The sequence below is a fragment of the Crinia signifera genome, chromosome 3, assembly GCF_055691185.1.
Source record: "Crinia signifera chromosome 3, ASM5569118v1, whole genome shotgun sequence".
In the NCBI taxonomy this organism is placed as follows: Eukaryota; Metazoa; Chordata; class Amphibia; order Anura; family Myobatrachidae; genus Crinia; species Crinia signifera.
In genome coordinates, this window is record NC_139219.1 from 227,970,834 (window position 1) to 227,998,730 (window position 27,897).

The 27,897-nt window shown below is 43.9% G+C and overlaps 1 protein-coding gene across 1 annotated transcript in view; it reads right to left on the reverse strand.

The window, feature by feature from the left end:
* The window catches only part of LOC146064270 (putative cation-transporting ATPase 13A4), a 143,069-nt gene that overhangs the window by 11,997 nt on the left and 103,175 nt on the right, over positions 1–27,897 (reverse strand). Inside the window, exons 20-27 of the mRNA XM_083177554.1 lie at positions 25,729–25,854; positions 23,908–23,987; positions 23,645–23,687; positions 18,391–18,500; positions 15,071–15,167; positions 7,674–7,746; positions 7,400–7,574; positions 2,025–2,194 (exon numbers count right to left, since the gene is read on the reverse strand). Of these exons, the coding sequence (XP_083033680.1) occupies positions 2,025–2,194; positions 7,400–7,574; positions 7,674–7,746; positions 15,071–15,167; positions 18,391–18,500; positions 23,645–23,687; positions 23,908–23,987; positions 25,729–25,854 (874 nt within the window). The remainder of the gene's footprint in view (positions 1–2,024; positions 2,195–7,399; positions 7,575–7,673; positions 7,747–15,070; positions 15,168–18,390; positions 18,501–23,644; positions 23,688–23,907; positions 23,988–25,728; positions 25,855–27,897) is intronic.

Below are 27,897 nucleotides of genomic sequence, written 5' to 3' on the forward strand. Positions count from 1 at the left end.
GCATAATAGGCTTTTGATCATTTTCAGCTCTAGGCCCATTTAGACCTTAATCTGGCTCTGTATACAGCACATTCCCAGTTTGCAGGTACAGATGTGTTAAATTTGTGTTGTTGTGCATCGCAGCATACAACATGCGACATAGCAGAGCACTCACGTAGTGTACCCAGGGCCAGATTAACAATGGGCCTGAGGGAGCTGTATCTCCAGGCCTACTCTCCAAATAAGCCCATTTTGTAGCTGAAGGCAGGGGCTTTCCAACAAGCACGGCCCCGCCTCGATAGCCCTCCCGGGAACAGGAGATACCACTGGACAAATCTCAAATATTTTCACCATAGGATAACATGGGACCCGTAGATTCTGACCCCCACCCTGTTCCAACAGCTGCCAGTTCCCCCTCTGGCATCACAGAAGCTCAAGGTTGATCTCAGTTGAACCCAAATCGCTGGGCATTCAATCTGATATCAGGCTGGTCCATATGGGTTAATTGGTTTCAGAGATATTGCGGGTAAACTGATTTTTTCATTTCTGAAATGTATTTTCATGGCTGTTCAAGTTGTTTGAGGGCAGATTTCTCTGGAACCAAATGGCCAAGTTTCACGGGACCAAAATTATTCGAAGCCCACTCAAAAGTTCTTCAATATGATACTGGTCTCATGTAAATGGGTCAGTTGGTTCCGAATATATAGCCGGTTGGTTAATGGGGAGTTGTTTTCTGTCCCCCTCACACCAGAAAATGCAGGGACTAGACTGGTGAAAAAGGGGCCAGCCCGGGAATGTCCCTGCATGATCTTGGAACCATATTCCTGGGTAAGTCCCGGCATTTTCTGGTGTACAAGGGGTATTATTTCAAATAGCCAGGACCTGCAGTGCTCTGAATACAGCCGGGCAGCCCCCTGCTCTCTGCCCGGCTGTCAATGGCTGTCCCCCAATTACTGCGAGCATGTATTCCCCCTTGGCAATGAGCCTGTAATCCCACATGGCAGCGAGCATGGAACCCCTGGCAATGAGCATGTAGGTAAGCAGTACTTATGTAGCATAATTTTTAATAGGTATTATGGTGTTTTTCATAATACATAATGGACATTATGGTGTGTGGCTTAACATGTAATGGGCATTATGGTGTAAATTTTTAATGCGCGCCCTTGGCACGCAATACCTCTGTTTATGGAGCATATTGTGAATTTTTGCTCAATCCGTTTGGTATAGTGTGTATATTGCTCAATCCATGTGGCAAAATGTGAATTGTGCCTTAATCTGGGTGGCATAACGTGAATTTTGACTCAATCCGTGTGCCATAGTGTGAATTTTGGCTCAGTCAGTGTGAATTTTGGCTTATTTCATGTGGCATAATGTGTAAGAGGCAAGTACAGTAAAATATAGGTGACCACATAAAAGGTGCTGAAATGTTGTCTACCAAATTTTGTCTTTTGGTATTTTATTTATGACTGGAGTGCCGCCTCACCCCACAAGTACCGTAGGACATCGGCATCCTGCGGGTGCACCTTTGGAGGGCACCCGGCAATATATCTCCCTGCATCTTGTGAGTGTAGGAAATTGTAATATATATATATATATATATATATATATATATATATATATATATATATATGCATTAAACTGCACCAGTCCTTTTGATAATAAGTTTGGAGCCTTCTAATAAAGTATAAGGCCATAGGAAGTACAGTAAGTGGATTGGTAAACAGGACCAGCTTGTTACATGTATCGCTTATTGGACACTTATGTTGTACTGAGGTTGTACCTACTGCATTCCTATTCAATTATTTCATTCATCAAAGTAAAAACTGGAGATTAAATTGTGATAAAGTAATACCTGTGTCTTGGTAGGACTTGTATGTATAATTAATTGTAAAACCTTGATTAATTACTTACCCAACTTCTTTAAAATACAAATATTTTTTACAACAAACAGTCTTCCTTTTAAAACTGTTGGTAAAAAGCAAAGGTACAGTCTTGCCAATGACTTACATGAATGCTTTACATTCTCATTCCCCCCGGCTACTTACAGTTGGTATATATGCGCTGCCTGAATGGTCTGCCTTTAGAGAACACAAATAAAACAATGATTAGGTTGAAGTTTGTGACATGAAACATTGTAGCGGTATAATAGTTCTCTGCAAATCCTGGTGCCTTCATTGTAACATTTCCCATGCTGATGTTTAAGGGATGACATGCACTGTGGATCAAGGAAAGCAAGTGTTACACAACTGCTCTAGAAGTCCATGTTGTTTCAGGAACATTTCTTATTCTTATTAATTTTCTTTTATGACAGTATTGTAATGCAAGCATTCTTTTGGGATGGTCATTTTATGTCAGTACATAAAGAGCAAAGATCATCTGCTACTGTAACTATAAAATATGCAGACTGATTGCACTTTCTTGTCTGCCTAGTGCAGCACTTCTCAACCTGTGTTCCTTGGTGTGTGACAATAATAGGTGGACATTTGTCCATTCTCCCCTATGCCCCTCTGTACACTGTGTGTTCCCTGCAGTGATCATCTATAGTACAAATGGCATCAGGCATCGGCATTAAAAATCTGCAGCTCTCATGTGGGGGCATATCCCACAGTGGGATCACAACTAGTATGTGTAGGCTCCCAACTGTAACTGGACATTTTAATGTCACTGTTCATAAAATGGATTGGCACCCCCTATATTTTTCAAATGGAAATAAGTTGAGCCCTGGCAACCAGTGAATGCACTTGCTGTGAACATGAAACCATGTGGAAAGGAAATGAGCTTGGGGACAGCGGAGGATAATACTGGGGCTGTTTGGGCTGAGATAACTGACAATAACAAAAAATCAAATACACTTTTAAAAGGGTTATGTTACAGACTACCTAACATAAATAAAAGGGACAAGGTAATACTTTTAGACCAAATCAAAAAGGCGACAGATCAGGGGCAGGTATTAATTATGGAGGATTTTAATTTTTCAGACATTGGGCCAGATTCTCTAAGCTTCAAAAGTGATATAATGGAAAGTGATAAACAGCCAGCCAATCAGCTCCTGCCTGTTATTTTTCAAACCTAGCCTGTGACATGGCCAGGTAGGAGCTGATTGGCTGGCTGTTTATCACTCTCCATTTTATCACTTTTGAAGCTTAGAGAATCTGGCCTATTGACTGGACAAATGAGACCAGAATGTCAGCTAAAAGCAGTGGGTTCCTAAACTTACTCAAGGATCAGTTTATCACACAATCTGTTGAAACACTGACTCGTAACGGGGCATTATTGGATTTAGTATTAACAAATAATATAGATTTAATTACAAATACCAAAGTAATAGAACATCTGGGAAGCAGTGACCATAACATGGTCTTACTGGAAATCCTTTGTAACATGCGGGATCGTCTAAAATACTACATTTTATGAAAACGAACTTTGTATTATTCAGGGAATCTGTCAAAGAAATCGAGTGCGAAGCATTATTTGAGGGTAAAAAAGCAGAGGAAATGTGGGAAACCCTAATGCATTTGCTAGAAACACTAACGAACAGGTCCGCCGACAAGGGGGGTGCTCTGGGGACTTCTGTCCTGGGCCCGCCACTCTGACAGAGAAGGGAGGGCCCGAGTTGCTCTATCGCCAAGTGCCAGCTCCCGTCTCTTGTCTCCGGGAGCTGCCTGCCTGCTTAAAAAGAAGACCCCCGGCAGCTGCATAGCACTGTGTCCCGATCACTGTAGCTAGCAGTGATCGGGCAGCTGCAGCACACTTTCTCTGTGTACTCACTGTACAAAGGCTGCTCAGGCAGTGTACAGTATGTGCAGCCTTCACCGTCCTGTCAGCGCGATTCAGTTGGAGATTCTGCAGAGAATCTCTCCTGACCTCACTGATCAGGACGGGATCAGGACACTGCTGGAGGACCGTGCTGCTGTTGCTGCTGGCTACACATTTATTAACCTCTTCTGTGATGGAAAAGGCAGCTGAGAAACAAGGTCAGTGATTGCGGGTGGGAGGTCACAACTTAAATTAATATATATTATAGGGGAGGGGCTACATTCAGAAATTAAGGGGGGTCAGGTAGCACAACTGAAAAAAGGCAAGGGGGCATGTAGCATATCTTTAGTGACCTAGTTGCCTGCTGCCAGCCTCTTGAACGACCAGCAGAGTTGGCAAGCCCCCACGTACCGCGCAATGTGATGTGGCGACGTGGACATGCCATTGAGTTGACCACAGAGGAGCGGCCATCGGGGGGGGGGGGGGGGGGGGCTGCCTAATTTAACAGTCCCAGACCCCACAATTTCTGATGGCAGCCCTGCTAAGGAATAAGGTTAAAAGCCATAAGAAAAAGGCACCATGTTTAGACAAAAGGACAGCAATAAACAATAAGACAAGAGCATCTAAAATGTATAAGGCTAATGGGAATGATGAGTTTTTTAAGTACAAAAAATTAAATAAAATTTGTAAAACGGTAATTAAAGTAGCTAAAAGGGAAAACAAAGGGTAAGTATGGCGGAGGCTCACGCTGTGCTGCTGCGACACAGAGCCGTCCGTCATGGATAACTGTGAGCAGAGGGGGAAAAAGAGTTTATAATAGGGACCTCCAGCGGCTCACAATACTACATTGTCCACTGATTAAGGTTATAAACCTACATTTCTCAGCACTTCATAGCACTATTGAGGTACAGTAGTCATACCAAAATAAATCTCCAATTTCTGTGTGTCATATGTTACCCCAATTTCTGGGAATGATAGTATGCTATTGAGAATAAAGTGTACACGGAAATCAGGAGAACGAGCAATGCTGAGGCATATTCAAACCTTATAACTAATCAGTTAACATACAGTCAATAGAGTAACGCTCCCATTAAGGGTTAATTAAACCACCATTGTTATCTAGGGGAAGGCTACATAGTGGGGCCCCCCTGTGTGAGGATTTTATATCCTTTTTAAATTCACATTGTTTGTGTCCTATATGTTTGTCTTTATATATGTCAATACTTCGCTACGTTTTAACCATGTTTTTCAAATAAAAGTTACATTTTATTAAAAACCTCTCGCTGAGTGCACCACACAGTGACATTCTTTTCTACCCTTGAAATTACAATCAGAAATAACCAACTTGGGTTTGTAAAAAAACGCCTGTGCCAAACAAATCTAATAAGCTATTATGAGGAAGTTAGCAGCAATCTAGACAGTGAAAATGCTAAGGCTTTTGATACTGTATCACATAAGAGGTTTTAACATATTAATTAATGATATTGGGGTGGTTATACTCAGTAATGACTCAACCTTCGCTGATGACACAAAACTGACCAAGGTAATTAGAACAGAGTGACCTAAAGAAACTTGGTGAGTGGGCAGAAAAATGAAAAATGAGTTTCAATGTGGATAAATGCAAGGTTATGCATCTTGGGAGACATAACCAGTGTGCTAGTTATATTCGAAATGGGGTGGCATTGGGTAAATCAGTAATGGAAAAGGATCTAGGCGTTCAAATAGACAACAAGAATGTGTGTGACCATGTAAGGGATCACACTTGTTAGGCTACATCCCTCATTCATGTAACTATTATTCTTCTTGTCATGTACCATTAGTCCAAGACTCATGCATGCCTTAAATCATTGCATATACATGGCACTGAGACTGTTTTTATTTCATATGTTTCATCGGTAACTTTTAAAAACCATTGACAATAGGGATGCCCAATTTGAGACACTTCTAATTACTAAGTGTAAACATGAACTATTTTTTGATGTATACTGGAATTATTGCAATCTGCAGCTACAGACCACAGTTGAAAATGCACACTTACAATAAGGACAACATTATTTGTTTATGGGTAATACAGTATGCTGTACATGGCATTTCTGCATACTAAAAAGCTGGCCAAGTTCTCCAAATCATACAACCTCCATTTTTGATGACTTTTCACATTCTGAGAAGCGACAAGAGGAAGATGATTTTGAAAAAGTTGATTCTTAAAAAAGGCTTGTAGCTGGTGAAGACAGATTAGACTACAACACATGCAATAGTGAGATCTGGTCAGAGGTAAAATTGAGCATCACACAGGACAGCATCCCTCTACAGCAACAGCACACAGGACAGTAACCTTGTATATGTCTACGGCACACACAGGACAGCAACCCGCAACAGCACACAGAAAAGCAACCCTGTATTATTATTTCTATGGTGCACATAGGACAACACCGCTGTCCCTTTAATCTGGCTACAGGACTACTGACTGCATCTTCAATTGTCAAGGTTATTCCACACTATTCTGGATTGTATTCAAGTCTGTCTTCAACCACCCAACTAATTAGTACACATCACAGCAGACAAGCAGCAGCACTCCTGGACAAATAGGGCAGCCAAAGAAAAGAGGTGCAAGATGAAATTGTCCTTGGGCCCTCTCTCCCACCCTTATGTTGTATAAACAGGACATACACAATTTAAAAAAACAATCATTTCAGCGTCAAGGTCTGCCACACAACAGTGGTTGAAATGATTGGCTTGTCTGGGCCACCACAAAAAAAGAAGCAATTAATCTCTCCTTGCACAAACTGGCTCTACAGAGGCATGATGTCATTGTCTTCCTCCTCGAATTCCTCACCCCCTTCAGTGTGTACACTCTCAGAGCATTAATCCACAATCGCAGGTCCCTGTGTAGTGGCAGGAGGCAATTGCTGGTAAAGTTTTTTCTGGAGGAATTTATAATCCATTTTGATGAACATCAAATTCTACACATTTTGTGGCAGTAACCTCCTCTGCCGATTGCTGACATGGTTACCGACTGCGTTAAATAGAGTACACACTGGGGGGGGGGGGGGCAAATTAGGTGAAATAAAGCCAGTTTGTGCAAATTGCCTCCTTTTCCAGTTATACGTACTGTCCCACATGGCTAATTGGACGCTGTCACCATTTTAATCCTCCAACATTTATTCAATGGTGAGAACATCATATGCAGTGACAGTAAATATATCAGTAATTGTTGGCAGATCCTTCAGTCCGTACCAGATGTAAAAAGTTTCTCCTGACTGCCGTGCATCACTGCCAGGGGGTTGTCAGGAAAAAAATCTCTCTCTGTTGCCATGATCCACTTCAGCAGACAAAATGATAGCTTTAAACCTAGGCTCGAGCATAGTGGCCAAAATGTAGTGATCTGATTTGACTAAATTAACCACCCATGAATCCTGGCAAAAAGAATGGAGGGCTCCATCCAAAACTCCCACATTGTTTTTGGAGAACTGCTTTGGCACGGCAAGTCTCCAATTTTGCAGCTTTGAGAAAAGCCTTGTAGTATCTCAGCACTTAAATGGTGCAGCAGGGCCAGAAAATAAGCTCTGTCTGCAAGACTAATACCAGGCATACATGTCAACAATGCTCATCAGTGAATTCTACCTAAAATAAGTGAATTCTACCATAGACATAGTTCACTTACCTGAACACATCAGTTTCACTAAACCATGGCTGCTGCTGAACCAGGATGAAAGCAATAATCTGCATGACCATGGTGAAAATAAAATGCACCAGAATTGAGAGGAGCAAAGGAGGAGAGAGTAGGTGTCCTGATGGTCGATACCGAGCAAGCTTGGGAGCAGGGCCATTCAGACTCACTAGAGGAAGAACAAAAACATTTCTGAAGCTCACTTGTGGTGTTCCCTGCATTCATTCTCTGGATCTGGACACTGATATAAAAGACAAAGGATACTTACACGTTAAGGTGGCTAAAAAGTTTATAGCCAGATCTTGAATGAGGAACTGATAGTTTCCGAGAAGTGTTTGTTTCTAAAAAGAGAAAAAAAACAAGTGAGATTCTGTATACATAAATACACTTTAGGGGGCATACACATGGGGTGACTTTTGCTTATTTTCTAAGCCATCTGTCTAGATCAATTATAAATGAAGCACAAATTGCCCCATGTGTATGCCCTATAGCGATGGCGATGTGTGGTCCCGTGTGTCGCCATCGCCCACTCAGATTTTTAGCACACGCAGTCAGGATCTAGATCAGTGGTTCCCAACTCTGGTCCTCAAGTACCCCCAACAGTGCATGCTTTGCAGGTCTCCACACAGAATCACAAGTGACATAATTAGCTCCACCTGTGGATCTTTTAAAATGTGTCTGAATAATTAGTGCACCTGCCAGGTGACCTGGAAAACGTGCACTGTTGGCGGTACTTGAGGACCAGGGTTGGGAACCACTGATCTAGATAGATCTTTGCAGGTGCTAAAGAATGCAGTGGTTAGCACAGATCGCTCAGCACATATTGCTAAGAGATCTGTGTTAACTAGAAGGTCGCCCAGCACAAACAGGAAACACTCATCGCCATGTGTGGCATCAATCCCTTGAGTGGTGGGTTTTGATGGGGCAGGACTAACCTACCAGGGCAGGTTTGTCCTGCCCCAGCAAAACACACCACAGAGCCCCCCCTCCTGTCGCCCCCCCCCCCTTCATCTCTGCTTCGGTGATCGTACGCCGGAGCTCCTGGGCCCTGCCGCTGCCCCAGCCACTGATCATAACAGGTGGCAGGCTCTGGGATGTTTGGAGCGGCTCGGGAGCCTGAAATACCAAGTCCCCCTGAGCCGCGCTGAACAACCCCAAGCCTGTCGCCTGCTTACTAGAACTAATGTCGGCGGGGGTAGGGGAGCTCCGGCGTGCAATTGCCGGAGCGGAGATGTGAGGGAGAGTAATGGGAGGGGAGAGCAGAGTGCCCAATGGGGGGGTGGCCAGACAGGTGATGCGCCAGTGGTGCACAGCTGCAGGCACCTCTGGCGCACACCTTCATCTTAGTGGTATGCCTGGAAATTTACCGGGACAGGCTGCTGTGGGGCTGATTAAACATCAAGCATTTTAGACTAAGTTCTATGCATTATAATAAATGACTTGCAGAAAATCCCATCCATGTTACTGATTACATGTTATACCCAAACATATCAGGCAATAGAAGGCTAGCAAGGCTTGGCCTGTGTAGTGATAAAAATAAAATATAGGTACTGTACTGGTATAAAATGTTAGTGTTGCCATGTCGGAATGAAAATCAGGACACTTTTATATTTTAAACATTCTGGGCCAGATGCACTAAGCTTCAAAGTGATAAAATGGAGAGTGACAAACAGCCAGCCAATCAGCTCCTACCTGCGATGCCACAGACTGTGTTTGAAAAATGTTTCAAACACAAAAAGTTTGAAAACTTTTGAAGCTTAGTGCATCTGGCCCACAACAACAATAAAAATGAATATGCTAATTTCATATTAAAAACACAATAGTGTAAATTGTCATTATTGTCCGTTCATTCATATAAGAACCAAATAAGCAAAAAGTTCAGTATTTATTTAAATAACTGAAGTCCTGAGAATGCTAAGTGGAGCATTGAAACTGTAAAATGTACACTTTGGAATCCCAAGTACCAGTATAAATCTGGCATTTATGTAAGATCTAGATCCTGAGTAGTATTGCATACCATATGTATTGCCAACAGTGTCAGACTGGGACATAACAGGACCTCCATTGAGTGCAGTAATAGAGGGCTTGTTTAGGCGTGTGGCTAATCTTTAGAGGGCTTGTGGCCAGCTGCATCAGAGGTTCGGGTAACCATTAGGAGTGTATGGTCCCCATGATAAATGTATATATATACATATATATATATATATATATATATATCTGAACATAGTTATGGCACTCCGTCCTCTTGAAAACAGGATTTTATTTCACCAGCACAGCAACATTTTAATATGCAAAAGGTATTTTCATCAGGCTCAAACAAAGCCATCAAACATTCACCTTAAATACCCTAATGCCCCTTTCCCACTGCAGGCTTTACACGTGTAAATGCCGTTTTTTTAGCCTTTTTAAACGGCTAGAGCTGCAGTGGGAAAGCTCCAGGTTGCTTTACACGGGTAACAAATACCGGTTTTTGTTACCCGTGTAAAAAGCAGTGTTTTTAACGTGTAACAGCCGTTTTTTCGGCAGTGGGAAAGGGGTAGCCCTTTACACGTTAAAAAAAAAAACGGCATGGGGTCCCCCCCCACTGCCGTAACCAGCACCAGGCTGAAGGAGCCGGGGCTGGTATTAAAAAAATCAGGAAACCCGACAAATAGGGGTTCCCTGATTTTTTACAACCAGCCCCAGGCTCCAGGTCCGGGGCTGGTTCCCAAAATACGGGGGACAAAATGACTAGGGGTCCCCCGTATTTTAAGAACCAGCCCCAGGCACAACCAGCCAGCAGGGTAATGCCACAGCCGGGGGACACTTATGATATAAGTTCCCGCGGCCAAAGCATTAACCCTACCGACCAGTCAGCCTGGCCAGGGGCCCTGGGGGAGTGGGGACCCCCCCAATAAAGGGGTCCCCTCCCTCCAGGACTTACCTGACCAGGCTGAAGCCTGGTGCTGTCCTCGATGCCCCTGGGCGGTGGGCATCGAGCTGATGGTATGGTGTAAAAAATAGAATAAAAACCATTGTCTTTTACTGGTGAACTATGAGTCCCAGCAAGCCTCCCCCGCAAGCTGGGACTTGGAGAACCACAAGTCCCAGCCTGCGGGGCATTAAAGGGCCCGCTGGGTCTTGTAGTTCCACAGTAAAAGAAAGAGTTAAATAAACACACTGACACACGTGAAAAATAAAAGTTTAATACATACATAACACATACATACTGATACTTACCTATCTTGAGCCCGTAGGTAGCCCTGGTCCTGATGTCCTGGTCCGTGTCGGCGTCTGTATCCATGTCGGCATCCCTGTCGGCGACGGCGTCGGCGGTCCGGAGTCCGAAGAAATCCATTTGGGAAGCTGTGGAAGGAAACCATACTCACCTGTCCCAGCGCGACGTAGTCCAGGTAAGGTCTTTGCAAAAAAATAAACCGAGAACGCGAAACCAGACCGGACTGACGGAGACGCACGTGTGTTTGTTTACATCGTGCGGCTCCGCCTCCCGAATGCCGCTATTGGCCGCCTTGCGGCCTAGCGGCTCCTGATTGGCCGCTAGGCCGCAAGGCGGCCAATAGCGGCATTCGGGGGCGGAGCCGCACGATGTAAACACACCGTGCGGCTCTCTGCCTGTTCGCTTGGTTCGGGTGTCGGTTTGTTTTTTTTGCAAAGACCTTACCTGGACTACGTCGCGCTGGGACAGGTGAGTATGGTTTCCTTCCACAGCTTCCCAAATGGATTTCTTCGGACTCCGGACCGCCGACGCCGTCGCCGACAGGGATGCCGACATGGATACAGACGCCGACACGGACCAGGACATCAGGACCAGGGCTACCTACGGGCTCAAGATAGGTAAGTATCAGTATGTATGTGTTATGTATGTATTAAACTTTTATTTTTCACGTGTGTCAGTGTGTTTATTTAACTCTTTCTTTTACTGTGGAACTACAAGACCCAGCGGGCCCTTTAATGCCCCGCAGGCTGGGACTTGTGGTTCTCCAAGTCCCAGCTTGCGGGGGAGGCTTGCTGGGACTCATAGTTCACCAGTAAAAGACAATGGTTTTTATTCTATTTTTTACACCATACCATCAGCTCGATGCCCACCGCCCAGGGGCATCGAGGACAGCACCAGGCTTCAGCCTGGTCAGGTAAGTCCTGGAGGGGGGGGACCCCTTTATTGGGGGGGTCCCCACTCCCCCAGGGCCCCTGGCCAGGCTGACTGGTCGGTAGGGTTAATGCTTTGGCCGCGGGAACTTATATCATAAGTGTCCCCCGGCTGTGGCATTACCCTGCTGGCTGGTTGTGCCTGGGGCTGGTTCTTAAAATACGGGGGACCCCTAGTCATTTTGTCCCCCGTATTTTGGGAACCAGCCCCGGACCTGGAGCCTGGGGCTGGTTGTAAAAAATCAGGGAACCCCTATTTGTCGGGTTTCCTGATTTTTTATTACCAGCCCCGGCTCTTTCAGCCTGGTGCTGGTTACGGCAGTGGGGGGGACCCCACGCCGTTTTTTTTTTTTAAATTCCCCCCCCCCCTATCTTTACACTGCTTAAACGGGTTTTTAAACGGGTAAGTGGGAATGTGACAAAAACAGCTTTTAAACGGTAATTTACCGTTTAAAAGCTGCAGTGGGAAAGAGTCTTTATGGCTCTTACCCGTTTAAAGACCCGTTTAAAAAAAACGGGTCATTACCCGTGTAGGCAGTGGGAAAGCAGCATCAGAGTCAGATGTCGGTGTAGGGATTTCTCCCGTGCAGAAGCCGACCTGGACCCAAGTGTGATGTCATCAAGCGAGGCAATATGCTCTCACACTTGGCGTCAGTGTGTGCAGCTAAGCTAAACAAATGCACCACTCGTTGCCATAGTGATGGTGCAAGCGGCTATAGCACCATATCAGGAGTGACAGTGTATATGGCAACGGTGCTGTGAAGAAAGCTATTATACAGAGAATACAGTGTGGCTGTACCATTTTAGATCAGGGTTGCCGACTTTATTATTCTCCTCTCCGGGAGAAGCCCGGAGAGGAGAGTTTCAACAACTGCTCAGGGGGTGGGGCTTAAGAGTGACATCACTAAGCCCCACCCCCATGGTGTTAAACCAGCAAATTCACGATCTCCGTGGAGGGGACTGGCCTAAAATGACGCGATTGTGCCATTTTAGCTCCGCCCCCTCCTCTGAGACCCGAGGATTGCTGCATTTTAATGCCTGTGGGTCCTAAGGATAAACTCCTCTAGGGAAAACGCAGCCATACAATTGGAAGAAATGCGTTTACGATTCCTAGAGAGGGGGCACTCACCGACTAGTGTTGACGGTACTTATGTAGTAACTGGGCTGCCGATTTAAAAATCGGGTCCATCGCATGCGACCAAAATCGCATGCGATGCGATCGATGCGATGGACCCGATTTTTCCATAGGATTCAATGTTAAAATGGACTCGCTTCGCTCGCCATGCTTCGGGCTCGGTGACTCGCTACGCTCGCCACAGGTTTATATCCAACTCCATGCCCACTTGGATAGTAGGGGTATGAAAAGGACCCCTTTTTCCCATTGAATTCCATGTTAAAATGGACTCAGTCCATTTTAACATTGAATCCTATGGAAAAATCGGGTCCATCGCATCGATCGCATCGCATGCGATTTTGGTCGCATGCGATGGACCCGGTTTCAAAATCGGCAGCCCAGATACTACATAAGTACCGTGTTGACCGTTGCCTCAGGAAAGCTATAAAAAAATTTGAGGCTCCAACACAGTCCCAGTCAGCGAAGAAAGAAAAGAGAATGGTTCACATCAGTACATATGACCACATGTCGGGACTATCACAGTCAGTATATAAAAAGTTATGGCCGATAGTAGGCTCCGATCCAGCTCTGACCCTGGACCAAAAAGTGCCACCTATGAATGCCTACAGGCGTGGCCCCAACATCCGACAGATGCTGATGAGACCATGAACCCATCTCTAAAATCCTCTACCTGGCATCGGGAAAGAAGGGCTGCTTCAAATGTCCTACGTGTATTACATGTAGGTCCATGATGACTGGTGCCACCTTCGCCCACCCACACATTAGGCAAAAAGTACGTATCGACAAGAAATTAACATGCACTATGGTTCATGTCATCTATATTTTAACATGTCCATGTGGACTGTATTATACAGGACTCACGACCAGATGCTTCCGCGAACGCATGGCTAACCACAGAACCTCGATCAGGGCTGCACTGACATCTGGCAGCTCTGACAAGCCTGTCGCAAAACACTTTCTACAGCTTGGACACCAAGTATCTAGTCTTAAATGCATGTTAATTGATCACGTGCAGAAAAACCCTAGGGGAGGCAATCGAGAACTTCAGCTCAAAAAACTTGAATCAAGGTGGATCAACCGTTTGAACACTATTGATCCAAAGGGACTCAATGAATATAATCATCTGAATATATTCCTTCAATGAAATAGTTACTATGGTTAGAACACATAGTCCTTAGCTGCAAATGTGTAATAATGCAGTTTAATAGCCACTGGTCAAGTGTATATATATATATATATATATATATATATGTTTATATGTTTCTGTTTTACAGTTTATAAGTTTCCTTTCTTTGAATGTCTTGTCCTTGTGTATCTGTATTTTACTGTAAATGCGGTCACTAATACCCCATGATTACCTAAATACTGCCTTAATTAGCTATATCATCTTCCATACCATTGGTTTATGTGCCCCGATTCTATTGAGCTACAGCGGCCGCTGGAAGGGTTAAATATTCATTACACTGAGCCCTGTATACATCTACTACAGCGCTACTGACAGGCAGTATGCACGCGCATGTTGCCCAGCAGATGGGCTGGCTGATGTACACGCTGATTCCCCCATTCAGCTCCTGCCTGCGTTCCAGCCGGCGTGACGCTGGAAGGCATACCCGGAAGTGGATGCTTGTCATTACACGGACAGGCAGTCCGGGTCCTGCCGTGTTGTATGAACTACTTAAGGTATTTTTTCTCCTCTACACACTATATTAAGATATGTAATAGATGCGGTTGTCACTGCTGAATTAGCCTGAGTTGATCCATTAAAATTGCTGACTGAAGCTAAAAATGGTGAGTGCCCCAGCTTTTTATTAAGCACCTTGGATATTTATGGCTCTCTGGACTGAATTGCCTTAGTGGTGCACCCCTATTGTTCAACACTCCTGGATGTGAGTGCAGGACCCTACGTCCACATATATATATATATATATATATATATATATATATATATATATATATATAGTAGACAGAGAATACAGGCACTCGTCGGACTTAATAATCCAAAATAACCGGACACAGAGGTCTCAGGGATATAAGCAATGTTTCAAGCTTTACTCGCTTTTCATCAGGCTTGATGAAGCCAGAAGCCTGATGAAAAGCGAGTAAAGCTTGAAACGTTGCTTATTTCCCTGGGACCTCCGTGTCCGGTTATTTTGGATTATTAAGTCCAACGTGTGCCTGTATTCTCTGTCTACTGTGTTACCTGGGGGACCAGGTTGTCAGCGCACCAAGGCCATCGCTATACCCTCCTCGACTGAGTGCCAGTCCTCCCACCCATATATATATATATATATATATATATATATATATATATATATATATATCCCTGAAGCTGGATGAGAGGCGCTCCATCTATATTTCTATGGTAGGTAGATGGATAGCCATACCCAAAAAAGCAGCACAGTGCAAGTTAATCCAATCAGGGTGATCAGCGTTAAGAATTTAAAGATGGAAAATGATGTAACAAGAGTATTCCGGCCTTCCCTGCATAAGAAAAGAAACAAGTTGATTAATAGTCATATGCACTGTATTGAGTTTCATATATTTCACTGCAAAAGATGGGTAAAGTCAGAGGTAGCCCTGCCCAATTTGATGCCCTAGGCATGATTTTAGCTGGTTCCCAATAAATTGCAGCCAATTCCACCACCAAGTATTGCATTTCTACTGCTGACGGCAACCACAGCAATAGTGCCCTAGTTTTTTTGGCCGATGCCCAGGGCAGACACCTGTGCACATAGATAAATATCCACATTTAGCGGATGATTCTGATTGCCTTGCTAACATACTCACAGAGTATGTTTTTAGTTAGATTTAACATACAGTATGTTGTGTTTTTTATTTGGCAGTTTTGCAGTGAGATTTACATGACTTTTATCTGCCTGCGAAAGCACATTATTCTAAGACCTTTAGCGGTAAGATAAGAAGCATCCCCTACAAATCCAAATATGTCATCACAGTTTACATTTACCCCAACTGCAATGCACAATGATTTTTTTCCCTTTACTTTAAATGAGTCTACACAGTGGTTACAGTTATAGAAATAATAATAATCTGGGCCGGTGCAAGAGTGTTCGGCACCTCCCTGTAAACTATAGATTTGCGCCCTACCTCCTACACTTAATAAAGGGACAGTGCACTGCAAAAAACAGGTGGTGTGTGGTAACATGGAAGTATCCCCACATTGAAATTATGTCATACAGAAGCACAATCGGTACTCTTTACCTAGCACGGTGCCCATCGCGGGCATCGCGCCCATCAAATGCACTAAAAAACGGGTGCGACGCGATGGCCGCGATTTCCCATAGGGAACAATGTTAAAAGTGTGATTGGACGCAATTTTACTGTTCAATGCCTCAATGCCCGCGATTTTTCCATAGGAAACAATGTTAAATGGGCCACAGAGTTCAAATAGTCCCCCTGAAGTCTGAAATGGCCCCCCCAATTGTTAACGCCACCCCACGATCAACGTGAACCCGAAGCGTGGCGAGCACAGCGAGCCCGCGAGGGGCGGCGGTACGCGTCCTCTGACCTTTTCATACCCCCACTATCCACGTCGGCGCGGAGTTGAGAATAGAATAGTGTGGCGAGCGCAGCGAGCCACCGAGCCCGAAGCGTGGCGAGCGCAGCGAGCCCCGCGAGGGGACGCGGATACCTTCACAGGTAAACGCGTCCCTTCGCGGGCTTCACAGGTATCCGCGTCCCCTCGCCACGCTTCGGGCTCGGTGGCTCGCTGCGCTCGCCACACTATTCTATTCTCAACTCCACGCCGACGTGGATAGTGGGGGTATGAAAATGTCGGAGGACGCATATCGCCGCCCCTCGCGGGCTCGTTGCGCTCGCCACGCTTCGGGTTCACGTTGATCTTTTACCCCCGATGACCGCGATGGACGTCGTGGGCGCCGTGCTAGGTAAAGAGTACCGCACAATCTTATTCACACGTGCCTGATTCACAATACACCACATAGCAGTGTCTCTTATTCACATTGCAATACACAGTTCGGCTTTTATTTTATGACACACAGTAGTGTCCCTTATTTACAATATGACACACTACTGCCTGTCACATAGGGCCTTATTTTGGTTCACTCTTTCTGACAAAATCCTTCTTAGATGGACAAAACCATGTGCACTGCAGGGGGGCAGATGTAAAATGTGCAGAGAGAATTAGATTTGGGTGAGTTATTTTGTTTCTGTGAAGGGAAAATACTGGCTGCTTTATTTTTACATTGCAATATAGATCTCACTTTGAAGTAAGACCCCACCCAAATCTAATTATATCTGCACAAGTTACATCTGCCCCACCTGCAGTGCACATGGTTTTGCCCATCTAAGAAGGATTTTGTCAGAAAGAGTGAGCTAAAATAAGGCCCATAGATTGATAGGTGCAGCAGGGAGGAGAGGGAGGAGGTAAATGCAGGATTCGTAGGGGTATAGGGGGTATTTCCAAATATATACAAAAAAGAGAATTAGGCGGAACTTAAAAGATTTGTTTGCAATCCAATAAACTGCTAGTCGTTACATTAATTAATATCAGTGTTTCAAAGTTTAATCTTTTGTTAGGATAAAATATCCTGACGAAATATTAAACTCTGAAATGTTTATATATATAGTAAACTAAAGTCTTTAGAGTGTTGCCTACTTCTATTACTTGAGTAACTACCACCAAGAGGGCACTGGGTGCTTAATTTCTGTTCTATGGTAACAATGCTTGATCATATGATCATACACAGTATACAGTATATTTATATACATATACTAATTCTAAAAGGCGGCAATCCATGGAGAGGCATAATAAAACATACACTTAGCTCATGCCTGATAATAGCATTTTGGATTTAATGACCCATCATCAGGCAGCAAGTATTCTTACTGACCAATTATGGATCATTAAATCTGAAATGTTACCATCAGACATGGGGGCAAATATAATACGGTTCGAGTACACCAGAATAACTTGATTTTCTAAAGCAAAGCTATGCCTTGTAAATGATTGCCGCTTTTAAGAAAATGTCCGGGTTCAACTGCCATCCAGTCCCTCTGGCGAACTCAGAGGTTATTACATACTGTATGCCACATGGGCTAAGTGTATGTTTTATATAATATAGTATAAGCTTAGGTGCTTATCTCCTAGGAATATCCTCTAACCCAGGGCTGGGCAACACCGGCCCTCCAGATGTTGATGAACTACACATCCCAGCATGCCTTGCATCAGTTTCAGCATGGCCACATAGCAAAAGTAATGCAAAGCATCCTGGGATGTGTAGTTCATTAACATCTGGAGGGCCGGTGTTGCCCAGCCCTGCTCTAACCCCTGCTGAACTTGATGAGGGAAGGCTACCCTCTAAAGGGGCATACACACGGGGTGATTTCAGATCCGTTTCTAAGTGATCTGACTAGATCGCTTAGAAATGGAGCACTGATCGGTCCATGTGTAAAGTCCCATGAGACACCTTTCTTTTTAAAAATAGGCAAATCCCCACTCAGCACTATTGCTCAGCACACAGCATCGCGTGTGCACTGCGATGTTTGCTGAGCGATCGTGCTTTTGCACATCTCTACTCAGCCCAAAGCGGTGTTGCCACATCTTTATGCCCCTTAACTGTACACAATGTGAAATAGAAAAAAACCTTCGCTATGATTAATTTAGTCAAAAACAGTTCCCAGTTATAACTACTGCTTGCAGAAGAAGGACAGAAGAACAACTTACTTGATAAGCATTGGAACACATTTGATATTCGGGATTTTTGAAGTGAAAGGAGATGCAACAGATGCTTCTAACTCTGACAAAGAAATACCAGCATAAGCCACTTTAAGTGCCTGCAAAAGACAAAAGAATAAAGTATTATAATTTGAGTAAACAAAATTATAATTCTGTATCTATATTATTTGCTTACATAATAATCCACAGTATCGGATGGTTTTATCTGTGCCCACTTTGTTACTAATCGCTGCCAAATAGCTGGATTACAGATTATGGTCAATGTCAGATTGTCATGGTCATGTACAAAACATGAATGTTCAATGAGGTTTCATTTTACACCAATGCACATATTTGTCTTCCATATGTGTATAAATACTGTAGGTACATGCCCACCTCCTGGTTCTGGAAACTTCCTCAGAAAAAACGAGTGCAGCCTAATTGTGTGTGCTTGGAAATGCAAATGGTGGAAAGATTAAATGCAGCTTCATAGTGCACTCTGCTGCCAATTTAATACTACCTCTTCAATCTTTTCAGGTGTTCCGTTTTCTCCAAAATACTACTCAGATTACCCTCATTTATTTTATAAATTATTCATGAAATGTGTTTTTAACTATTTCCTTTCCAGCCTCTAAACTTAGAGGTCAATTGCTCCAAATGCACCTGTAATCTCCAGAGATTCCATTAATTCCACAAACTTTGGAAACTGTATGTACATCTGCACATTTGTGCCAGAAACAGCCTTATCTTATATCACCCACATGGGATTGTAACTCAAGTACAAATTGCATTTCTGGAAGTTGTTGATAGTACAATTGGGTGCAAAAGTTACACAGGGCTCCCATGTCTATGGCATAATGGGGCAGATGTATTAAGCCTGGTGAAGCGATAAAGTGGAAGGTGATAACGCGCCAGCCAATCATCTCCCAACTCTCATTTTTCAAACATAGCTGATTGGCTGGTGCGTTATCATCACCTACTTTATCTCTTCACCAGGCTTAATTCATCTACCCCAAAGTGCTTCAATAGATAGACTGTTAAATAGTTCAACAAAACTCTGCTTTTAAGCTTTGCACAAAGCTTATTTACATTACTACAACAGTATGTATTATTATTATTATTATTATCATCATCATCAATCATCATCATCATCATCTATTTCTTAGTTATTATCATCATCATCATTTATTTCTAAAGTTATAAAGACTCAGGCAATATTGGGAAATATGAAGTAATATGCAATGAAGCTGTAATAATAAATGTAGTGGTTCAGGGAGGAGGGCAGGTGGCTGAATGGTAAGGCTACCTATGCAGCAGGAATGATACTGCTCTCACAGAATCCTCAGGAATGCCCACTAAGAAAAATACCTCACATTTATTGAATTACTCCCTAACCCCACTTCCTTCATGATGTTACAGCCAGAGCTCTCATTTGCTCTAAGAAATGTACCATTTTGGTACGAGAATACTTTTCCAGTATCCATTGTTGAATATTGATCTTGATAAAAAAGACTTATAATGCATTAACAGCTCCCTATTCTGTAGATCAGCAAAAAACAAAATTGAGCTCAAAGTATTGTGTTTCCCTGTCATATTCAGATTCTACTACAGTATGTGGTGTTGGACACAGTTGTGCCAACATTTAAACATATTGCAGCCACCAGTATGCCATCAGTTTCCGAAGAGGATGAAGACTATAAGGGTTGAAGAGAAGATAAATAATAATGGGGAGGAGGAAGGTACAGGATAAGAGGAAAAGTGGTTTGTGAGGGGCACATTGGTAGAAGAAGATGGGACAGAGATACACATATAACATTGAAAACAGCAAGACAAATAGAATAAGTCATATAGAAACATGGTATCAATACATGAATGTAAGGACTTGGGGGAGTCCCCGTGTGCGGAAGGAGACTGACCACGCACCACACCTGACTCGGTTGTCTCTCCAAGTGGTCGATTGATGCATGCAGTGCTAGACTTCACCTATAGCAATCGCGTCCGAAACAGCGAGTTAGGCCCACTCCAACCCCGATGCCCCCAGGTCTTATGTAGGACAATGCATCAACCGAGATTGAGAGACGGACAAAAAGGCAAACTGAATAAAACCCGTGGAAACAAACAAACAGCCCGTGGTACATATTATAATAAGTGGTCAGAATCACCAGGGAGTTGAGTGGATGAATATGTGAGCAATCCTCCACTGAACTCCCATGAATGCAACAATGCAGGAAGATATTATGCAAATAAGTAATTCCTCACACCCACACGTGTAGCTACAGAAACACAGAAGGATGTGAACACAGTGGCCCTTATTCTGAATCGGACGGTACGGCCCGCGTGCGGCCGTACCGCCGATGTTTTTAGTCTGCACATGCGCAGAGGTCAATCTGCGCATGTGCAGCCCCATTCGCCGCAGACGTATTTCGTCCGCCGCAAAGGGGGCGTATAGGGGCGTGAGGGGCTTCATACCCTCATTTCCCTATGTATACGCCCCGCGTTTCATGGGCGTTCCCATGCAAACGCGGGGCGTATGCATGCTAATTAGGGTATGACGCCACTGATGGGGGCGGAAAGCTGACGTCGCCGGATGTCAGCTCTCAGCCCCCATACAAGCTATCACACGGACGATTGTCCGTGTGGTCTCAGCTTGCGGGAGCTGCTGTGGCGTGCGGCCCTGCCTTCGATGGTCGACGACCATCGAATGCAGGGGGCAGCTCCCACCATGGTGGAGGCGTACGCCCCACCATTTTTATGCGGATCGCCAGCCGTCCGTGTACGGACGGCCGTGGCGATCCGTCTCGTGGGCGGGGATTGGTTTGTGCGGCCGGAGCACCGTGTGCGGCTCCGGCCACACCAACCAGAATAAGGGCCAGTATGTCCTGGCTAATGGTATAAATGCAACAATGCATGAATATGTTAATAATAAACAATATATAACCTGTGTGAAGATGGATGGCAAAACCCCAAATCAGAGAGGACATATACTCCACACAGCTACACTCTAGCTAAAATACTGTAGGTGGAAAAAACAGCAGTTATCTCTGTCAGACAGGGTCTGTGTTCATACAGGGTCTCTCAGACTGCAGCAATGGTTCACTGACACATACAGGACTCCACAGGACAACCGGCAGGAGTGCCTGCTGGAATGCACTGGACTATAACAGGACTCCGACAAGTCTATAACCGGACTCAGACAAGGCTTAATTAAAACTATAAGCGGCAGGTTCTCAAAGCTGGGAGAACACCTAAATACCAAAAGACCTAGCAGGCAGCCACACCCAAAGACCAAGGTGTGCATCAAACCCAGGCAACGTGGATCAGCAAAACCTGGAGTGCTGATCCAGGGAACAAATACAAAACCCACACAGAACATATTGTCTGCAGAGTTACACCGACCCACTGGAGGCGGATCGAAACAATGGGGTTGAAACACATGGTCAGAAGGGGTTGGGAACCAGAAACAGGAGGTCTTGATCTCCAAGAGATAAAGACAAGGGCACCTAAGATAAGAGTTGGTTCTCAAAAACACAAATTAAGCAGTGCTTATACTACAATGAATAACACTGAAACAATTTTAAATAATACATTATTTATGTATAAAAAAAAACATTTAAAGAACACATACACATAACAATGACAGATATTAAAAACTGATTGATGTGCTCACTCTCAGGAAGAAATGAAATGATGGATGTCAATTGCTCAATATTGGACAACAAATTCACGGTAAGTGCACTTTACCAATGGAACTGAATTGAAGGTCACTGTTCAAGAATATTTGGAAGAAAACGGCGTAACACAGGTCCTCTCTATTGGTACAGTGTCCTGATCTGGTGCCACTGGAGGTATCTGTGAGGGGTTCTAGATGTTAGACCGCAAAGTAGCCAATAGGTCCTCTCTGGTGGTGCGGTGCCCCCAAAATCCGCTGGAGGAATCACAATAGGGCAGTGCAATGGATGGTGAAGTAATCCTCTTTTGATGATATTAGATAGAAAGTTTCACCTGTAGGTTTTCACCTGGGGTCGTCCAAATGGTAGGTGTTGGATGGGGAACCACAGTGAGTCCCGTAGAGGGTTCCACAATCGGAGCAGTGACCAGGTAAATCTGGATGGTAAGTCCTGGAGTGAGAAACACTTGACGTGTTTCACTACTGGCTGTAGCTTTATCAAAGGTGATGGGGTTGGGAATCAGACAGCAAAATAATCAAGACAGCAACAGAGAAGTGCTTAAGGAGCATGCATCCATTGGTGGAGAAGTCGGAGCCAGAAACTCTGCAGAAAGATACAGAAATAAACTGCCAAAGAGTGGTGGAGACAGTGGGGAAGCTGCTCAAGCCTTAGAGAGAAATAATATTAATAATAATTTCTACTACTTTTATTCCTTCCAACCACTCTTCCTTTCTTATTTCAATTTTATTTTAATTTTAATTTTTTATTTTAATTTAATTTTATTATTTTTTGCATACTACTCCACAAAGAGCTCTCCTAAAACCACATAACAACAATTATTAATCTTTATTAATATAGGAAGCTGCCGCATACACTTACAGCACGGTTATATATACCCTAAAACTTAGAGAGAAATAAAGTTGAGACGGGTAAAGTGGGGACAGGCAGGAGTTATTTGGAGGAAAGCATGCATGCAGGTGTTTTACTAAGATAGTGAAATAAGAATATTGATAAATAAAGCTACTAATTACAATTAGATAACACCAGTCACAACTGGAAAGACATGGAATAAATTGGGAATAAAATATCATATATCTAAAGGAACAATTCATAAATTGAATAGTCAATGTCTGATTTGTGTTAACATATCAATTTATCACAAAATTATCATATTTCAGTTTGCTTATAATATAGCCAGTTGCAAATGTAATCCAATAACCTAAAATATATATGTCTTTTTAAATGTGGAATGAACAACCTTTCTTAAAAATATTCACATGGATGTGTAAAAAAAAACAACAACAACACAGCATATAGTATATTTAGTAGAACAGTTGCTGTTTCTATTGAGTAAAGATGTGACTCCTCATCCTCGTCAATTATGGTCTGCATGGAAAAACAGTTTAGGAATTGCACCATATTCTATATTTTCCTAATTGAGCTGCTTCAACCATATAACTTACAAGCGCAAAACTATTTTTTCCATTCTTATATGTATCTAAAATATGTCTGCAGGGCAAAATATAAATGTCATCAATTAATGCTATAGTAACATAACAAATTGCCATGTTTTCCTAATTATGATATTTGCTTACCCCACAGTCATTGGCTCCATCTCCACACATCCCAACAAAGAATCTAAAGCAATGAATTGAGATTAATTAGAAAATCGTATTTTAGAAACATATTACTTTTAGGTTTTATTCTTTGACTTTTACATTTGTACAGCATTTATGTTTTAGTAGCAGGGTCGCTATTGCACAATGGTTATTGTATATGGAAAATGTTATGAAAATACTTTTTCATCTATAGAATAATAGAAAAATGACTAATGCGTTGTAAATCTTATTACACTTACTCAATTTTTTGGAGTTCTTCAATAAGATTTGATTTTTGCCTTGGAGTCATTCTAGCAAAAATGGTTCCATTTAACAGTATCTTCAAGACAGAAAAGTGTCAAAAAGGATGAGCAAAGGTGCAACATCTTACAATGCACTATGGGCCTGATACATGTTTGTATGCACATGCTTAAGCAAGTGTCATTTTTCTAGGTTATGAATTTGGTTATAAATAAAAGGCAATATAGGAACGGATCTCACCTCCCAACAGAGGGCAGTATTCAATGAGCATTTTGGCGATGTGCAGCGAATCCTGTTTAGGATTCGCTGCACATTCGCCACTGCTCGCTGCGTTCCGGAGCCTCGCCGGCTCCAGTATTCAACGAGTCAGGGGCTCGCTGCCCCTGACTGGCGAATTTTAACTCCTGCGGCGATGTCGCAGGGAGCCCGAGGACGGCGGCAGGCAGGGAGATGGAAGTCTCCCTGCCTGCCCCAGAACGTTTGTGGGGGGGGGAGGTGGGCTCCCCGGGTGCCAGGCAGCACAGGCTGCCCCCCACCCCCGGCAGGGGACCGGGTATATTCACTACACCCAATCATGCATATGTAATGATCGGGTGCAGTGAATATATGAATATCTAATGAGCGGCTCGGCACCGGCCCCCTGCTGGCTGGTCTGTGTAAAAAAAAAATATATATATTTTTATTAAATATATATTCATGTGCTTACAGCACATGAATAAAAATAGCATGCCCCTCCCCAGAATAAAATTCCTGATTTTTTAACACCAAATGTAAAAAACAAAACACTTTATTTTAAAAGTTCACATTCCACTTCACCATAAAAAGATAGCGATTGCTACTCGGTGAATCATGGCGTAAAAAACCTTGAAATGTATTCGCCATCTGGTGATTGAATAGGGTGATTCACCGTTTTTGTCAAAAATTCGCCTTACAGCACAAAATCGCCATAAAAACATGGCGAATCAGCCTCATTGAATACCGCCCAGAGTCTGATACGGTACCATATGAACTGACATAACATTCTCAATTCCCTCTCAGGCATTCATATCCAGCAGCACTTTATTTTAAATTAATTGTTGTTTTTAATCTGTATTCATTAATTCATATTGTCAATATTATTAAATGTGTTTTTTCTAATTGAATACCATTGGCACCTAATATTTATTACTATCGTGTTTAAATTGTTTCTAAGATTTTAGCGTGGTGTACACCCTTTTCTTGTTTCTTTGCCTTGCACAGTATGCTTTCCAGAAGGTATCAGGGGATGTATCAGACCTTCCAAATAGTACTAATGGAGATCGATACCAAACAAGCAGTTTCTAGCCATCATTTACCATTTACAGTCTATGAAATGATAGCTATTTATAGTGATCTAGTCAGAGTCCATGCATTGGCTTTCCTGGCAGTGGGATTTCAATATAAGTATTATCTGCAAATCAAATGCTGTTCAGGTAGGCACTCCTAGGAGATGTTATCTCCCCCTAGTACTGTGAGTCCAGACTGCAATAGTAGGAAGTGATGCCAATGACAAGCCTCTCCTCTTCCTTTCTGTTATTCATGCCAGGTTTTCCAGGGCTGCCCGACTTCTCCTATTTTTTTTGTAAAGGGCAGTGAATGACATCATCTATAGATGTGGTTAGATTAAAAAAGCAAGGAGGATGCAGATGTCACGCACTATTCTGGCCAGCCAGCCAATCAGCTCCTAACTGCACAGACTGTGCTTGAAAAATGTCAGACAGGAGCTGATTGGCTGGCTGTTTATCACTCTCCATTTTATCACTTTGAAGCTTAGTGCATCTGGCCCATAGTCTTATACTTACTTGTGGTAGTAAATTGTAAAAGTATTCCGTTATAATCTGGTAGGACTTTCCAGTCAATACGAAGTGAAAGTTCCCCAAAATAGTGGGGTTATTTATCCATCCATCACCAACAGCAATATGGGAATGCTGGAAACAATATGTATTCCTATTATTATGACAAATTATGTCACTGTATATTGACATCAAGACAATTAGTAACAATAATGCTATTAAATGTAAAACTTGAGCATTCCTACTTTCTGTGTGGGGAACCACAGTGCACTTGGCCAAGACCTTTGAGGAGAGATGCAGCAAACCATTGAGAGATACATACAGTATAAAGTGGAGGCGTTGCCAATAGCAGTTTCTATCTATGATTTATCTAGAACAGTCTCAGTGGCCACACTATTGAAAATTAGCTGTCCCCCCCGATAATTCAAAATTCTAGTGCCACCCAGTGTGCCCCCTCCCCATTATGCCGGTACATGGCCTGCCGCATCTGTCTGCGGTCACGGTCCCGTTTCTCCTGGCTCCTGCTGCTATAATGAAAAGTGACACTTAGAAAATGGCTGCCCCGTGCAGATGGCAGCGGGTAATAATAGCCCCGCAGACCCCCCGGGCCCACACTTTCTCAGCGCCTCCCCACCACCCGGGGGCTTCGGGTCTCCTCAAGTATTATAAAACTATGGATCCATCCTACGGGACACAACCTTTTCATAAAGTCTTTCTACTGCTTTCACCAAGCATACTACAGTAAAGCAATAAACCAGAGCATTGCAAGTACTGTAGCAGAAAATTGGATTCTGGTAATAAAAATGGTCTCGTTTCACGGCGGCAGCCTATGTTACGTTTTAAGCTACGTTATCAGCGTAGCCCAATTGCTGCCTAACTTGCATAAGCTACGTTGTCAGCATAGCCCAACGGCTGCCTAGCGCAGTCAGCGTAGTGACTCCACGGCAGCCCTGCGTAGTCAGCGTAGTGTCCCCATCAGGCAGCTAGTCACCGTACTGTCCCCTGGAGCTGCAGCTCTGTCCCCAGCATCCCTGGCAATCCTAGTGAGCGCCTCTCACACAGCGCCGGCACCCGTATGATCCCCTATCCGCTGGCGGACGTAGGCAGAGAGGCGCTCCATCTGTCTGAGACGCAGGAGCGTCTGAGAAGCTTGAGCATCTCAAACACTTGATCGTCTCAATAAGTATTGCGGCAGGGTACGGCAACCCTGCCGACAGGGTTAGGGGTTCAGTAGCGCGTGTGTCTCCTGCACAAAGGGGGGTTGCGACCGCATGTGCATCTCATGCACAATAAAAGGAGGCATTTGTCAGTGCTCCATGTTACATACTGGCAAATGCCTCCATTTGAAACCCCCACTATCCACACCAGCCTGAAGCGTGGCGAGCACAGCGAGCCCCGCAAGGGGACGCATTACGCGTCCTCCTGACTTGTCCATACCCCCAGTATCCACGTCAGCGTGGAGTTGATCTTATAAAGCGCAGAGTGACAAGTGCAGCGAGCCCCGCGCGGGGGGGGGGGCGGATTACTGTACATGTACTCCGTGTCCTCTTACCACGCTTCGGCGGGGAGGTAGGAACTAACAGAGATGCGGAGCCGGCAGGTGGGGGGGGGGGGCAGTAGGGGGGGGGGAAGAGGCCGGGACCGCCATTACACTAACTCTAGGACGCTGGTACCCGGCCACAGAGAGAGGACGAGATGCTTCTACCAGCTGGCGGGGGAGCACAACGCTTGGAGACAAGCTTACCCGGATCAGTGCAGGAACACCACAGCCTTCCACAAAGGTAAGAGGAAGTGGTCACCTGATACTACCTATTATATACCCCTTCTAATGGCTATGCCTCTTGATCTCTGACTGACCCGAAGTTAGGGCTCATATATGGCCTTGGGCTTATGCAGCCCTCAGCCATTTTTATGTAGTTGACATTTCCTGATTATGTGGTTTGTGCTCTGTTGCTCTGTGGAATGTTGGGGCACAATGCCAGCAAGCTGAAACAAATATAAATAAACACAATTGTATCTATTTCAGCACATAGCTGAATATGGAGACAAATCCTTGGTGTTATACAATATAAAGCCAAGAAAGGCAACTGTTACATATTGTAAGGCCAATAAAGGCCTCAAAACAAGGCATTCACATAACTAACCATTTGTGCCAGTACTCAACAATAAATTCATTGT